Genomic DNA, 14,646 nt, shown 5'->3' with positions numbered 1-14,646 from the left:
GTCTCCCTGTAGCTTCAGCTAGCCCAGAACTTGCTATGTAGACCAGGCTGGCCTTGAACTCACAGAGATCTGCCTGCCTCTGCCTCCAAGTGCTGGGATTAAAGGCATGCACCACCATGCCCGGTCAAATGGAATTTTTTTTTGGCCCCCAGAGGACACTCAACAATGACTAGAGGCATCTGGGATGTTAGAACTGAGGAAGGAGGTGCTACTGGTATCTACTCTATAGAAGTCATAGATGCTGCTAATATTTTATGTTATACAGAAAATCTAATACCCCAGAAAAACTATCTGTCCTAACATCTCAACAGTTATCCTTATATAGATCCTTGAGTTCTGAATCTATTGTAACCATATGTTTTGTAAGCTCCTGCCAAAAATACTTTCCTGATTAAGTATCTCATAGTAAAATACTTAATGTACCATATAAAACTAGTTTTTTAGTGCATCTTCATCCTCAAATACATACAAAGTGACCGAAAGGCATGGGAATAGTAAGGTTGGGGTTTGATTTCTAGTCACTGATCACAGATGAACTTCTGGTTTTCTAGCCATGCCATGTTTCCTTAGAAAAGACACATGGGCACAGCTATTCCCTGGGCACTTCTAGACTTTTCAAAAACAGGAAACTAGCTGTTTAAGCTCTATTAGAAAATTTAAAAAATTCAACTTTCTTGATTAAGGATCCCAGGGGAAGACCTAGGGAACACTAAATGAATTTAAGAATCAGCTGTTTAAAGACCCAGAGTTAAAATGTGGGGAAGTTAGTTCCATCTTTTGTGTGGAGCAAACCGTGAATGAGCATGGGTTTGTCGACATGAAGTGATGGAACTGAAGCCATGAAGAGCCAGAGACAATCATTCAGAAAACCTTTTGTCTGCCACAACTAAACATTTTCCTATTCCCTGAGTAGCTATAGTGGAGTAACACATTGGATCTTTTTACAGCCAGTCTCTAGCAGTAACTAGTTATCCCAGAATATAACAATTCCCAGAATACATAAGTGTTTAGATCCACACCGACAGCCAGCATCTTGTCCATTGGTTTTCAGCCTTTAAAATATTGCTTTATTATTTGTTCAAAAGAATCTTCTATGGGAAACCCACATACACAGGAAACCCACTGTGTAACATCAAAGTAATAATTGTTATATGAAACTCAATTTAGGTCAGGATGAGACCCCAGAGTGTCCTGGCAAGTGAACTTTACAGACTCATCCCTTAACTGGGACCCTGCCTGAGTCAAGCAACTCTTTCTCCTTTGGGATGATTATGATTAGACTTTGTCAGCTTTTTATTTGAATACCATTTATGAGCTGTGTGAGGTTTTCAGATGTGTTTCCCCCAAATAAGCTACTAAAGCAAAGATTCATTGAAAGTGAGCTATTAGAAGCTAGTCTAGTGCTCAGCGAGATAGCTCAGGTGCTAAAGTGGTTGCTGTGCAATCATGGGACCAGCACTCAAGTGAAACAATTGGGCTTTGTAGTACACATTTGCAATCCTACTGCTGGGAAGGAAGGAGACAGGCAGACATTTGGAGTTTCTTGGCCAAATAGCCTAGGTTAATTGGCAAGCCCATATCCTAGTAATAGACTTTTTCTAAAAAATAAATAAATAAATAAAAAAGTGGATCGTAGCAGGGGAATGACACTAAAAGAGGTTGACCTCTGGCTTGCACATATACTCCCCCCTCGTGTGCACCTGTGCACACAAATATACTCATACGTACACACAAACACACAAACCTACACACACACACACACACACACACACACACACACACACACACACACACACATATCCTAGGAAAAACTGGATCGTAAAGGAGAGACGAGAGACAGGGAAAGTCGAGAGACAGAGAAAGTCAGGAAACCATGTAAGGCTGTAATACCCCTTGGTGGGGTAGAGGGCAGAGCTGGGCCTCTGTCTCAGTTCCAATCAGTTGTCCAGATAATCCTCCACTTGTGGTTAAAGGCTGACCCCAAGGATACAAATTCCTAGACACTATCAACTCTCCAAGTGCAAGTAAAGCTGGTTGGTTCCAGCAGCCTAAGTATAGCTGATAAGGGTATAAGTGACATGGGTGTTAGGAGTGAAAGAAAGCTCCAGAGAGCTCTGTGTGCACAAAAATGGCAAAGAGATCTACCACAGCAAAGCACAACAGCATCCTCTGAAATGGCTTTGGTAATTTCCTATGTTCTCTGGGTCTCGGTTCTCTCATCTGCTACACTAGAGACAAATTGGATGAGTAAACCACCTACTGAGATAACACAGAAAGAGCACATCTGAGTACTGGTGACTGTTACTGGCCTGCAGTAGAGCTACTGGAAACCCCACAACCTAAGTAAACAAACAAAATAGGTGTGTACAATTTAATTTACAATACTATATGCCTAATAGAAGACATTCAGTTGTACAGGAAGTTTTGAGAACTAAGGATAATTTTAATGATTATAGATCTAGGCAACCACGCATGAACTTCAGAGTAAACATCAGAGAATATGATGCTAGTCTAGCCAACACAGAAATGTCAGGCCCTATGATATCTCAGTTTGTCCACCTAGCCAGGCCACCTGAGCACTGCACCTTGGGTGGTTCTCTGCCATCTACCCACAGCAAACTGATCAGGCCAAATTGCCTGGCACAAGGCAAGTCTCCTGCAGTGACTATCTTTGTTTTGCTTCCCCAGACCCCTGCTCTAACACTTCCTCTTACCTCCAGCTACAGCTAAGAAAAGTACAGTTCTCCTTGCTCAAACCAGGGGAGCAGTGGGTCAGTGAGGAGTAGAGGAGAAACAATGGCAAGTGTTAAACAATTGACAACCGTAAGTGGTCCTTTTCCAAAACATGACTTCTCATTTTGGGAAAGCCAAGGTTCCCTCAAGTTTGACAATGGAAAAACATCAGTTCTTTCCTCACTAAGGTGAATGTGTTAATAAGATTTACACAGAGCATCTTGTTTTTCAAAGGTCAAATATTCAAAGCATTTTTTCTCCTTCTATAAATTTGCAAGGTTTTGATAACTAAAAATTAAAGCGAACATTCACTATCACTTTCATATTTAGAGACCAGAAAGTTACAAATTATATTAATATCACATTTGCTTTCAGACTTGAGAGTTTCATACTTCTTACTAAAAAATTAGAAAGATCTTATTATTTAGAGAATAAGCTGAAAAGACAAAAAAGATTCAGATATTTGTATAGGATCCCTAGTCAGGGTGTTTCATAATCTAAAGTTCAATGTCCAAAAGGGCAGAGAAAACTTGGATTCAGGATCCGCAAGTCTCATTATTTCTCTCCGTGTCTGTCAATATTTGAGGAGAATTATCTGTGGGACACAGATAAAGGCCATGTCGGGGGATGGTGCTAGGTGACCAGTTCATTCATATAGGATGTTGGCCAGTGACTGGCATACTGGGAGTAAACAGAGGTCAATGACCTGGAAAGGGTTGGGAGATAGAGGAAGGGCTGGGCTCAGAGGCATTAGTGTTTAGGGAATAGTTAGAGTCCTGGTGGCATCTGGCATAGAGTAGTAAATGAAATTATTCCATCCTCAGAGAAAGCCCCAAATCCAAGTTTCTACCATTGAATAACTATTTCCAGGCATTCTTTCTATAAGGGGATTCCAGTTTAACCTCCACCCTGGTTAGGTCTAGATATACAGAACAACAGGGACAGATATAAGATAGGACTGGAGAGGTCTCAGATCAGGATTTTGATGTTGATTCATTCATTCAGTCAGCAAATAAATATCTTCATCAGAATGCTAGAGGATGGGGATAAAGGGATGAGAAAAACATTTTTCATAGATTATAAGGACTAGTGACTTCTACATCAGTAATATTTTACACTGGCTATGCAACATTATTGTGTCAGTCATTTGAAAGTAATTAAATTGGTCAATACAAATTTCTTATACAACTTGAAGCACAGATATCATTACAGTTCATTTACAAAAGGACACACGACACATGGCAGTCCCCCTACACACACATTTTCACCTACAGTCTTGGTGAAAGATTCTGTAAAAACATCTTGAAACACTTCTCCAGTGGATAAGATATGAGCTTCCAGGCTCCAGCTGTTAAAAATGTAATGTAGACATGACTAAAGTTAAGGATTAAGATCAAACATTGTTAAAAAACAGAAACAGAGATTCCTGATAAATGTATCTGGTGGAATACTGTGGATTCACTTTGAATCAAGTTGGAAAATAGAGACCGGGGAAAATTGTTTCCTAGCTGAGTTTGGGGAAGTGCTCCAAGCCTTGGAACCTCTGGGTCTATCTAGCAGTCTCCAAACAGGCTATCAAGAAATATTCTCTTTACAAGACTGTGTGATCATATTCAAAGAGCATTCATGTTACACACCATCCCTACATCTCTTCTACAGATGATGAGGAAGCTGTACTCTGGATTTGAAGATGATGCTGACAGCATCGTGTAAATATCCAAGATAGTGTTGGAAAAGTTAATATGGAACTTAAATATAAGGATAGTTCTTGAGATTGTGGCTGATAGTGACTGTCTGATGACACATTAGGTGCATAGTGGTATGGATAAGCATATATAAGAACCAAATCTCAAAGTTGCCTCTGTTGATGACTCTAAAATGCCTATAGTCCATCATATTGAGTTTAAGATTAAGACTTAAACTGAACCAGCTCTGGGTAAATAACCACATAACTTCAGTGCACAGTGAAGAAAAAACAAAACAAACAAAACTCCCACCAACCACAGGTTAGAAAATTCTGAGATGGTTTTCTTAGGGAAAAGATGCTCTGCGATTGAGGGATCTTGGACTCCTGGGTGTGAAGGATGATCTCTGGCAGGAACAGAGCTGGCTGCATTGGTCTAACCTAGGCTTCTGCACAGCTGAGCCTAGGTTAGCCTCTAGTCAGAAGCAGACAAGCAAGTGTGCCCATGAACACCTGCACTTTGTAGGTACCACATACCAACTAAGTTATGTCAGCTTCTTTCCTGTCTACTCCCTAACAGGAGTCCAAGTTTGGGTGGTGTGGGGACATTTTGTAAACCAGGACAAGTTCTTGTCCTGTTAAAAACTTGGATCCAAGTTTAGATGGATGAATGGAAAGATGACCTAGCACCAGTACTGGGACTATTCATGGGTGGTCCCAGGACTTCTATTTATTAATAAGTTGAGATGTAAACTTAATCACTCACACTTCTAGACTCCTCATAGGGCTGAGTCAGCGACTGTGTAAGCCTAATCAACAACCCGGATTCTGCCCAGTGCAAAACTTTGCGGCTCTCAACATATCCGCTTAACTTTTTATTGCATTCTGTGAGCTAAGTACATACTCTGGCACTGAGAGAATGTTTAGGGGTTGTCAAGATCTTGAGATATAATAAATATCTAGAGACTTCAACTGGGACTCAAACGAGTTCAGACCTTTGTTCCCATAGTGTATTTGCCACTGTGTGGCAGTCTATACCACATAATAGACACAATCAGAAGTGACTGGATGGTCATGGAACCTGGGCTAGGGACAGGCAGGAAGAGTTCTGAGGAATGATGCAAAAGACAGGTGGTTTAGACACTCTGTTGTCTCCCAAGCGCAATATGTTTTCCTGCAGAGCAGCACCACCTTCCAGCCCCAGAAGGCTGACCTGTGTTTCATGACTATAGTCAAAGTGAGTCACTGCTAATGTTACTCTCATTTAATTAAATGTGTAGAAACTTAAGAGTTGGATGGAGTAAGAACTTACTATTTCCAAGTAAAATGTCTACATGTTAATTGAACGCCAAGTACTAGAGTTTCCATATCCTTAACATTTCTCTGACCATGAGCCATTCATCTATTTTTTTCTTTTTTACGACTTTGTCACACTTAGATCATCTCTCTTTTGACCTATTTCAATTTCATTCCTAGGATTCACTTTGGTCCTACTACTGGTATTATTTCTAAAGTGAAAACCCAACAATATTAATATCTAGCTTAAAACACCTCAGTAACCTATGGGATTCACAACTGAATTATGTTTACATCTCTGTCTCCTCTTCTGTAAATTATAGGCTCCTCAAAGCCAGGAACATAAATTATAATTTCTTCTTTGAATCCAAAAAGGATAAAAATTTGCTGAAAGACTTTTATGCCATTGTTTTCAAAGGTTTGTGCTCTCATCTCCCACTGGCACTGTCTAGAGTCACCTGGCCTGCTTCAACATGCTGAAGTCCAATGTCAAAGCCACTTTGTGATATGAAGAGGTCAAGGTGACACAGGATTGTTGATGTACATGGACTTGGGCCATGTGCTAGATCAGATTATAAGATTCTTCTTGCCCTAGGTGACAGTCAGGAAAGCAGAAAGCAGGAGTTGAAAGCTCTGTGGCTTTCCCCCTCACTTCTAGGAGGTCAAGCTTTAAATCACTCTTTTTTTGAACATGTTTAAAGCGACGCCCTTCACTATTTATCGACTGTAACTGTGACTCTAGTACTTCTTTGAAATATATCCAGTGTGTCTTGGCAACCTCTTAGGACTGTGTGGAGCTTCAGTTGTAGTGGGTTAGCATTTGTTTAAAAAATAAAAATCCCTCCAGCTGTGCAATTATTTCCTGTTGAACAATAAGATCAGCAGAGTGTTTTCTTCCATATAAGTGCTATATCACTCATGTGGTTATAAAGAACATTCAGAGATGTAGAGAAACTGCTTTATGGGGGAATTCTTATCCCTTTAGAACATGGCATTATTCTAATAAAGTTTATTATTATTATTGGTATAGAATGATGCAATACTCTTTGAAGAATCAATCTCCAGAGTGGGAAGATGCTAATGATAAGCTTTGTATACAGATTGTGCTAAAGGAATCTATTATATTTATGTATATGTATGTGTATAGCTACACATATAAATCTCCATATATTATATATAAACATCATACCTAAATAATACATATGCTGTATATAAATACTAAGGATGCATAAATAATACCCATCCTGTGGCTACTACTTTTGTTTAGGTTGGCCCACCTATACCTTTGAAAAAGTATCATTTGCTGGATAGGGTACATTTTTCCTCTTTGTTTTCTTCCAGTCCACATACTACCAATTCTTCAAGGTGTGGCAAGTCCTGTCCTGTCCATGAAGTCTTTGCTACCTGTAGATTGTCCGTAATTTGACTCAAATCAACTGACTTAAATTTGCTGCCAAGGGAAATGATTCTAAACACAGAGCCCATGTACCATGACTTGACCAAATGAATCGTATGCTTTCCACAAAATAAGTGCTCAGTAGATATTGGTTGAATTTCAAATGTGCATGGAATGGAACTGCTCCATGCCTCACTCATGCAGTAAGCATTACAGCTTAGTGATGGAATGAACTGTTCTCCACACTCATTGCTCCCTTTACCCAGTACAGTTTGGACCACTTCGACAGTTCATACACACAACCAGATACTGTAATTCTCAGTAGCATGCTCAATTTCTTAGCTTATTATAAGTTCATTGAGGGCTTTCACTGTATTCCTCAATGGCCCTAAACAGAACGATCTGAAGAGATATTTATATACTGAACTTGTTGAATTAACTATTCCAAGTTTACATGAATAACTTTGTTCAGGTCGTCTTGATAATTTGTCTTCATTATGAAATTTGGATGTTAAAGCTACACAGTCCCTCACTCATTTCTAGAAGTTCTTCATGTCCTAGATATACTGAACTTCACAGAGCAGGAATTTACTTACTTCTACCTAAAGCTGCTAAAATCCAAGGGGATGCTGGGGTGAGGAGTATGTGGTCTAGTAAAGATAGACGACATACTTTATAATGGACATTCCTTATATCCATTAGCCCTTTATGTACATTATCATTAGCAATATTTCAAGTATAGCCAGTTGAATCTTCCAGCTTCTGAAAATGAGATGGTTTTGACCATTCTTGATTACGGAATAAGACTATGCAACTTGCATTGACAAGTACATATAGAGCCTCATATTAAGAATGAGTGGAAGAAAAAAATCTATTACAACATTTTAGATAATACAATGATGGCACTGTTCAATGTTTTATTCCCATTAAATTTCCCAGAGAGCAATTAGATTTAATTAAAGAAAATCCTCACAGACCCAGCATATTTCTGGTTGCTTTATTTGCCCAAACAAGTTAAGACCTTGCCCAAGGATGCAAGAGCCAACATTCTCCTAGCCTACAGAACTATCATCCTCAGTCCAGGTTTCGAGTGGCTTTTCTACAGGTGACTCTCCATGATCGCATACTCCACAGTGATATATATGGCACAGATCAAACTGAACTAAATAAATGGATTATAAAACTATAGTAGTATCTTTTTTTATTACAAAATTCTCTACCTATATTTAGTCTGCCTTATACAATAGAAGAGAAATTAAAAATAAAATAATTTGATCCAGGCCTGGCAGAAAAAGAAACACACGGTCCATGAATGTCATCTGAGATAATGACCCATGTCAAGTCATGTGGTAACTTTGGCCGAAGTTATTAGGTAAGTGGCCAGAACTAGCAAACAAATACATACACACACCTGCCCGTGTGTACGACCATGCTTGAATATGCTCACCCACGCCTTCTTAAGCAAATAGGGATTATCCTTAACCCCCTGGCCATTTTAAGAATGTTTTCTGGAATATTTACATATTCCAATGAAAATTTGGTTAACAAGAAAGAAAAGGAAGGTGGAAAAAATGTCTTATCTGCTAAATTACTTCCTATGTGCAAGTACTGATAAAATCTATGATTTGTGCTTGCTCTAAAATATTGCATCTTCTTATCTTTCTTTTTTCCAAACAAACAAAAATCAAACACAAATAATTAAAAGAAAATTAAAAATCCATTTTTGAAACTACCCAATGAAGGTAATAAAATCACTGCTGTAAGAAAAGAGCTCCATTCCTTGATTCATTGCAGCACTATTCACAACAGTTAAGATATGAAACAACCCAGCTAATCCTCATGGATGGATGAATGGGTAAAGAAACCATGACACATATACACACATGCACACATGCACACACACACACACACACACACACAGAGAGAGAGAGAAACAGAGACAGACACACAGAGACAGACACACAGAGACAGACACACAGAGAAATAGCAATGTTCTTCAGTCTCAAGACGGGAAAATCTTGCCATTTGCCACAGTATGAGTAGACCTAGAGGATATTAGTCTAAATGAAATGTCAGACCTAGAAAGAAACATAAACATGATTTTATTGATGTGTAATCCTAAAATGAGAAGGTCAAATATGTAGAGACAGAGGACAGTGGTTATCAGGGTTTGAGTAGGGAAAGATATAGGCAGATTATGGGCCTTAGGATATAAAGTAGCAAATTTGTAGCATTAACAAATCCAGTGATCTAATAATATATACCAACTAGGTTATTATATTCAGGATTTCTGCTGGACAAGTAGATTTGAAGTTTCTCTTGCTACAGGAAAAAACTGGTAACTATGTGAGATGACGAATGAATGGGTTAATTTGTTTCCTTATAGTAACCATTGTCTCTTGGATTCAGAACTTTGTGTGTGTGTGTGTGTGTGTGTGTGTGTGTGTATTATAACACTGTGTATCAGAAATAGACACAATGAAATTCATTTAAAATAAAGTTAGTTTTTTGGTCCTCATTCTTCTTATGAAGTCAACAGTTGTTAAAATGTTAAAGCTACTGAAATAGACTCTGTCTGTAAATTCTCTAGGTTTGAAATGTAACTCAAGCCCTACTTACTCTGTCTGGGATGCATTAAAAAAAATTTTTTTTAAAGATCCTTACACCATACTTTTCATGTCATAGCTTTTAAATTCCTCAAGCCTTGCCCTGTGGAGTGAAAGTCACCTTAGTGAAGAAAGGAGAGATTAAACTACCAGGACTTTGGAACAGCAGAGGATCTGAGCTGTAATTCTTTGGCTCAGAACCAGGGTCTAAAAGCAGCCATGGGAAAAGCTGCTGAAATGGAGCCTGTGATTCTCTCCATGTCTGACTTGCATAATGTTGACATTATAACACCAGAGAGACCCAAAGCTATTTCAAACAACTATGACTTCTTTTCTATAAATATTTCTAAATTGCTTTAAGAAATAAAATAACATATTTTACCCTTTCCCTTTTCTAAGTTACTCTGGTCACACTCGACAGCTCAGTACTATGCATTTATTTTTGGTTACAAGGTCAGGAGGACATCTTAAGGCGCTAAGTCTGCCGTTAAACTGTGTTTTCCAACATGAGCTGGGCATTGTGAGTCAGCTACTCTTAAAGAAACAACTCCAGTGTCACAGCATGGGAAAATCGTATTGTTCCTGTGCTCTGGAGAAGCCCAGGTAAATAAAACAGTCAAATCCTCAAGATGCACCAACCCCTCCTTAGTGAGCACGGTTTTCTTTCTTTTCCTCCCTTTCATTACACTCCCTTGTTTCTGCTATGAAGCTTGAGTTTGAAAATATTGAGACTGCCAGAAGAAGGGTATAAAAAGAAGGGAAACTTATGCACATTGCTAAGGAAGCTCAGGACTTCTGGGTATATCATTCAACTATTTCAGGTGTCTTCCCTCAAATGTAGCTAAATGGAAGTCATCCAGAGAATGAGACAACAAATTCATCTGAAATGTGCCATTTCCACCCTCAGAGAATATGACTGAGATGCCTGCATTCTGAGCTCTGGAAATAGACAATGATATCCTTTGTCACAGATGAGCTGAGTGATTCGTAGGCTAATAACGTTCCTGTGGAGTTTTAATATCTCTCCCAGAGACCTGGCTTGACTTCAACATAAATGTCCTCAGCACACTGTATAGCATTTACTTTCAATGTGAAAACACCAGATGCCAAAGCTGACTACAGTAGTCCTCCTAAAATATCCCCAGAGAAGCCCTCCTGGTTTATGATTTTTAAAGCTGAAGCTCCTGTTTGTTGTCATCTAAAACTTAGATCATTTATTGTGGGATTTAACAAAGCTCAGATTTGTTTCATAAAACTCAGAGAAAAGCAGAACTCACCCTCACTTCCAGAAAATGCATCACTTGAGCCTGCCAGTACCAAGGTTAAGAGCAGCTGCCAAAGATCCATACCTGTGGGACCTGTAATCAGACAAAAAAACAAAACAAAACAAGGTAAAGCCAAGCAGTGACGGACCATGTTCATGAAATCTTACTCAGAGGCTGAAGAAGTCATAAGTACACTGACACATCTGTTGTAGGGACCCCAGGATGTCTTTCATTGCCTCAGACTATGGTACTGTAATACTTTTCATGACGATACAAAACACCTTGTAATAATTTCCACTTCTTGTGGTCGCTCACCTCAGGAAATAGCATGGACACATGGAGATTTTCAGATCCTGCCACAGAACCACCTTACAGCAAATGGACACCCCCTCAAACACACACACACTGCTTCAATACAGGACCAGAGTAGCTCACTTTAATTTGATCAGGATGGGACCATCAGTAAGACAGGCCATAGAAGGGAACAGAAGCTATCCTCTGTAACACTTAACATTTCTTATGCCTGTTTCCTAAGGACCAAATGGGCTCAATTTCACTTTAAAATACTGTATTAATGAGCTATCCCAAGGAGGTGTAAAAGAAGGGAAGTCAAAAGGTGAGATCCATCTTTCAAACATCAGGGAGGCCTTGCAGACTTTGATCTTATATGACTATGTACTCCCCAAAACCCAGGAACACCAAGAGTAGTAAGTTCTGGTCTTGCCAGCCATTTAGAACTCCAAGTGTGGCCACACCTTGGCCCCTTCAGTCTAATGAACAAGGGAGCTATCAACATTCTCTGTCAGCACATACCTTTATATCTGGAGGAAATCAGCTTCTCTTGATAAAATGAGCCATGGTGCCTATGTCCAAGATTCCCTATAGACAAGTCTGAACTTGTTGGAAAGGAACTCAGCATACTACCCTTTGAAGAAATATTACTGCATCTGACAGCTAACGCCAACTACTTTAAAGCTTAGCTACAGTATTTCCATAAAATTTCAGTAGTTGTAAGTTCCTGGTCACCACACCATCAGTTCTTCCTGGGCCTATTGGCCACAATTTTATTACTATGCAATCTTGACAATATCAGAATAACTCTTCTCACTAGCCCTAATCAGGCAGAGATGATGAGCAACAATGTTTGCTTTCGTGCGTCCACAGGTGTGGTACTGAGATAACAGCCATGCAATTCTGAATAGCTACAAAATGTTGAATGCTCTACATTTTTCTTTCTAGACGGACACTAAGTTATCAATTTTGTGTTCTTAAAGCATTTTTAGTCAGTGAACACATCTCTATGCAAACATTATTTTCTGGTGTCTGAGTATATATTTGCACATCCCTACGCACAACGAACCCCCTCAAACACATCCTCTCAGGGTCCCTGACAGGATCAAGTGTGAAAGTACAAAGGAACACATTTTGTCACTGGGAGGTTACAAACAAATGTGGTGTTATCACAACATTTATGTTTTTAACTCTTAACCTGGAAGAGTTTGGGCTAATGGCCTTTATCATCCTTGTCTACTTTACAAATGTGAATCACTGACACTGTGTCCTGTTGTCCCTTACTCTCATGGATACAGATCATGGAATACAGCCTGAAAATTCCAGCAGAAATGAGCAAAAAGGCTGAAACCAAGTATGTAATAGGCTGAAAATGCCATTATTTTGACAGATTTTTAATGATTTTTTAAATGGGGAAAGCCTTAAGGAACCAGAATTTATAAATTTTACTAGTGATAATTTTACTGTTTTTCCACAACACACTTAATGTCATTGAAGAAGCATCCACTGGCATATGCTATCTTGATATCAGGCAGTTAATAGTGAATTCCAGTTTCCAGCAAATCTTTTTGCTTCCTAAGTCTATGAAGATGTTTGCATTTATTGAAAAAATACCGTTTTAGAAGTCAGATATTGAAGCACCTCAGAGAGACAAGGCAGAGGCCAGAAAGAAGTGGCTTTTGTAAATCATAGATAAACATTCTCCAGTCCTCAAACTTAAAACAACTTTTTTTTGGTCTTTTTGAGACAGGCTCTCCTGTAGCCCCAGCTGGCCTGGAACTTACTATGTAGACCAGGTCCTCAAACTTTCAAGCTTTCTTTGGCAGTACTGAGGATTGAACCCAGAAGCCTTGAACATGCTAGATAAGACTTCGTTCTCTGAGCCGCGTCCTGTCTCAGGCCCCAATCTTTTGAAAGCTGCTACATGCAAAGAAATTTTATTTCTCCCAAATAAGGAACTGAAATTACCACAATATCTATAAGACAAACAACTCCATACAACATATTTTTATTTCACAAAACAAAACAGATAGGAATGTCCCAAGCAAAATCAACCAGGAATATGGTCACACACTCCATCACAGAAATAGGATATTTAAAACTGTCATTCTCTCAAATGGGAGATAAGAACAGTTTGTTGTCACCTAGAGCACTGCATAAGGATTGGACTCCAATAGTCTAGGGATGGGAACCAGGAAAAGGACAAAGAAAAGGGACAGGATTCACTGGGAGCCAACTGCTTTGTTAGCCTCATCTTCCCGTTTCCTCCTCTGATGTTTCTGTGGACATGATCTGAAAGAAGCCTGCTCTGTGCCTCCCTGGAGGACTGTATCTAGAGCTGTCACATGATTCAGGCCAATAGACATTCCACTGGCTTTGATGGTATGCTGTCCCCATCGGCTTTGCAGAGCTCCGTGTAGCAGCTTCTGAATGACAAGGTTCTTTATTATTTTCTAAGTATCAAATATCATATCTAACTTTTATCTCATGATTTTTGGACTTAGGAGAGAACAGAGCATCATTACACAAAGTTTGGAATTTTAATTACCAATGATGTGCTAGATGCCAGAAAGAAGGATGAACCCCCTTTCCTCAAGTCCCTTTTGTCCCAATATCCAAACTCATTATAAAGATCCATTTCACTTCCAGAGAGAAGAATGCATCCAAAGTACCCTCATAAGGTAGGCTTAGTAGAAGCAGACACTTTCCAGAGGAATCTACCAAATTTAATTTTAGAAATTTTGCTTTTAGGTTTGCAATATTTTCCTAGAGGGGAAAAAAAAAATCCTTCTTTAAATTTCTTGTGATATTTATTTGTCCTTTGGCTGCTGTTTCCTGGCAGGATTTTCTGCAGGAGGGGAAAATGGGCTTCTCTTCCTACACAATGGAACTCACACCATTTCTAGCCTCAATGCCTGAGGCGTTTTGCCTGTTTCCTCCTTCCTCAAGGGAGAGCCAGTTTAAAACCAGAATAATCCAGCTGGCATGAGTTTTAACTCGGTAGACTACCCAACAACGGATGCTTCCAAATTATATAATGAGGCCTGAGATAAACTGACCTTCATTCTGTGGTTATAACGCAGTCCACCGGCACATGAGAAGAAACAGAGAAGTTAGGTAGGACATTTTTCCAACGTGTCATAACCAACTCCAAGCAAAGAAAACAATTGGTTCAATTCCTTTTATATTAAAATAAGCAAATGTTTCTTGAATGATTAGTGGCTGCTATCATTGTTCAAAGCACTTGAAAGATGAACACAAAGGCCACCAAATCAAGGCTCCTAATTACAAGAGTTAAGCAATACGAGAACTTGAAAATGTGAAAAGATGGAGTCCACCTAAGAATGGAAAGTTAAGGTAGGGCAAAAAAATAAA

General features: G+C 39.1%; 1 protein-coding gene across 5 annotated transcripts in view; it reads right to left on the bottom strand.

The window, feature by feature from the left end:
- Positions 1-14,646, bottom strand: part of Ghr (growth hormone receptor) — a 309,166-nt gene that overhangs the window by 143,367 nt on the left and 151,153 nt on the right. For all 5 annotated transcript variants that reach the window (XM_008842104.3, XM_017800343.2, XM_029567818.1 and 2 more), the window contains one exon: positions 10,993-11,073. In XM_008842104.3, the coding sequence (XP_008840326.1) occupies positions 10,993-11,062 (70 nt within the window). In that variant the 5' untranslated portion in view covers positions 11,063-11,073. The remainder of the gene's footprint in view (positions 1-10,992; positions 11,074-14,646) is intronic.

This window comes from Nannospalax galili, unplaced genomic scaffold, assembly GCF_000622305.1.
Source record: "Nannospalax galili isolate Female #2095 unplaced genomic scaffold, S.galili_v1.0 scaffold139, whole genome shotgun sequence".
Taxonomy (NCBI): domain Eukaryota; kingdom Metazoa; phylum Chordata; class Mammalia; order Rodentia; family Spalacidae; genus Nannospalax; species Nannospalax galili.
The sequence above is the reverse complement of the archived record's forward strand: the minus strand, read 5'-3'. Positions and strand labels throughout refer to the sequence as shown.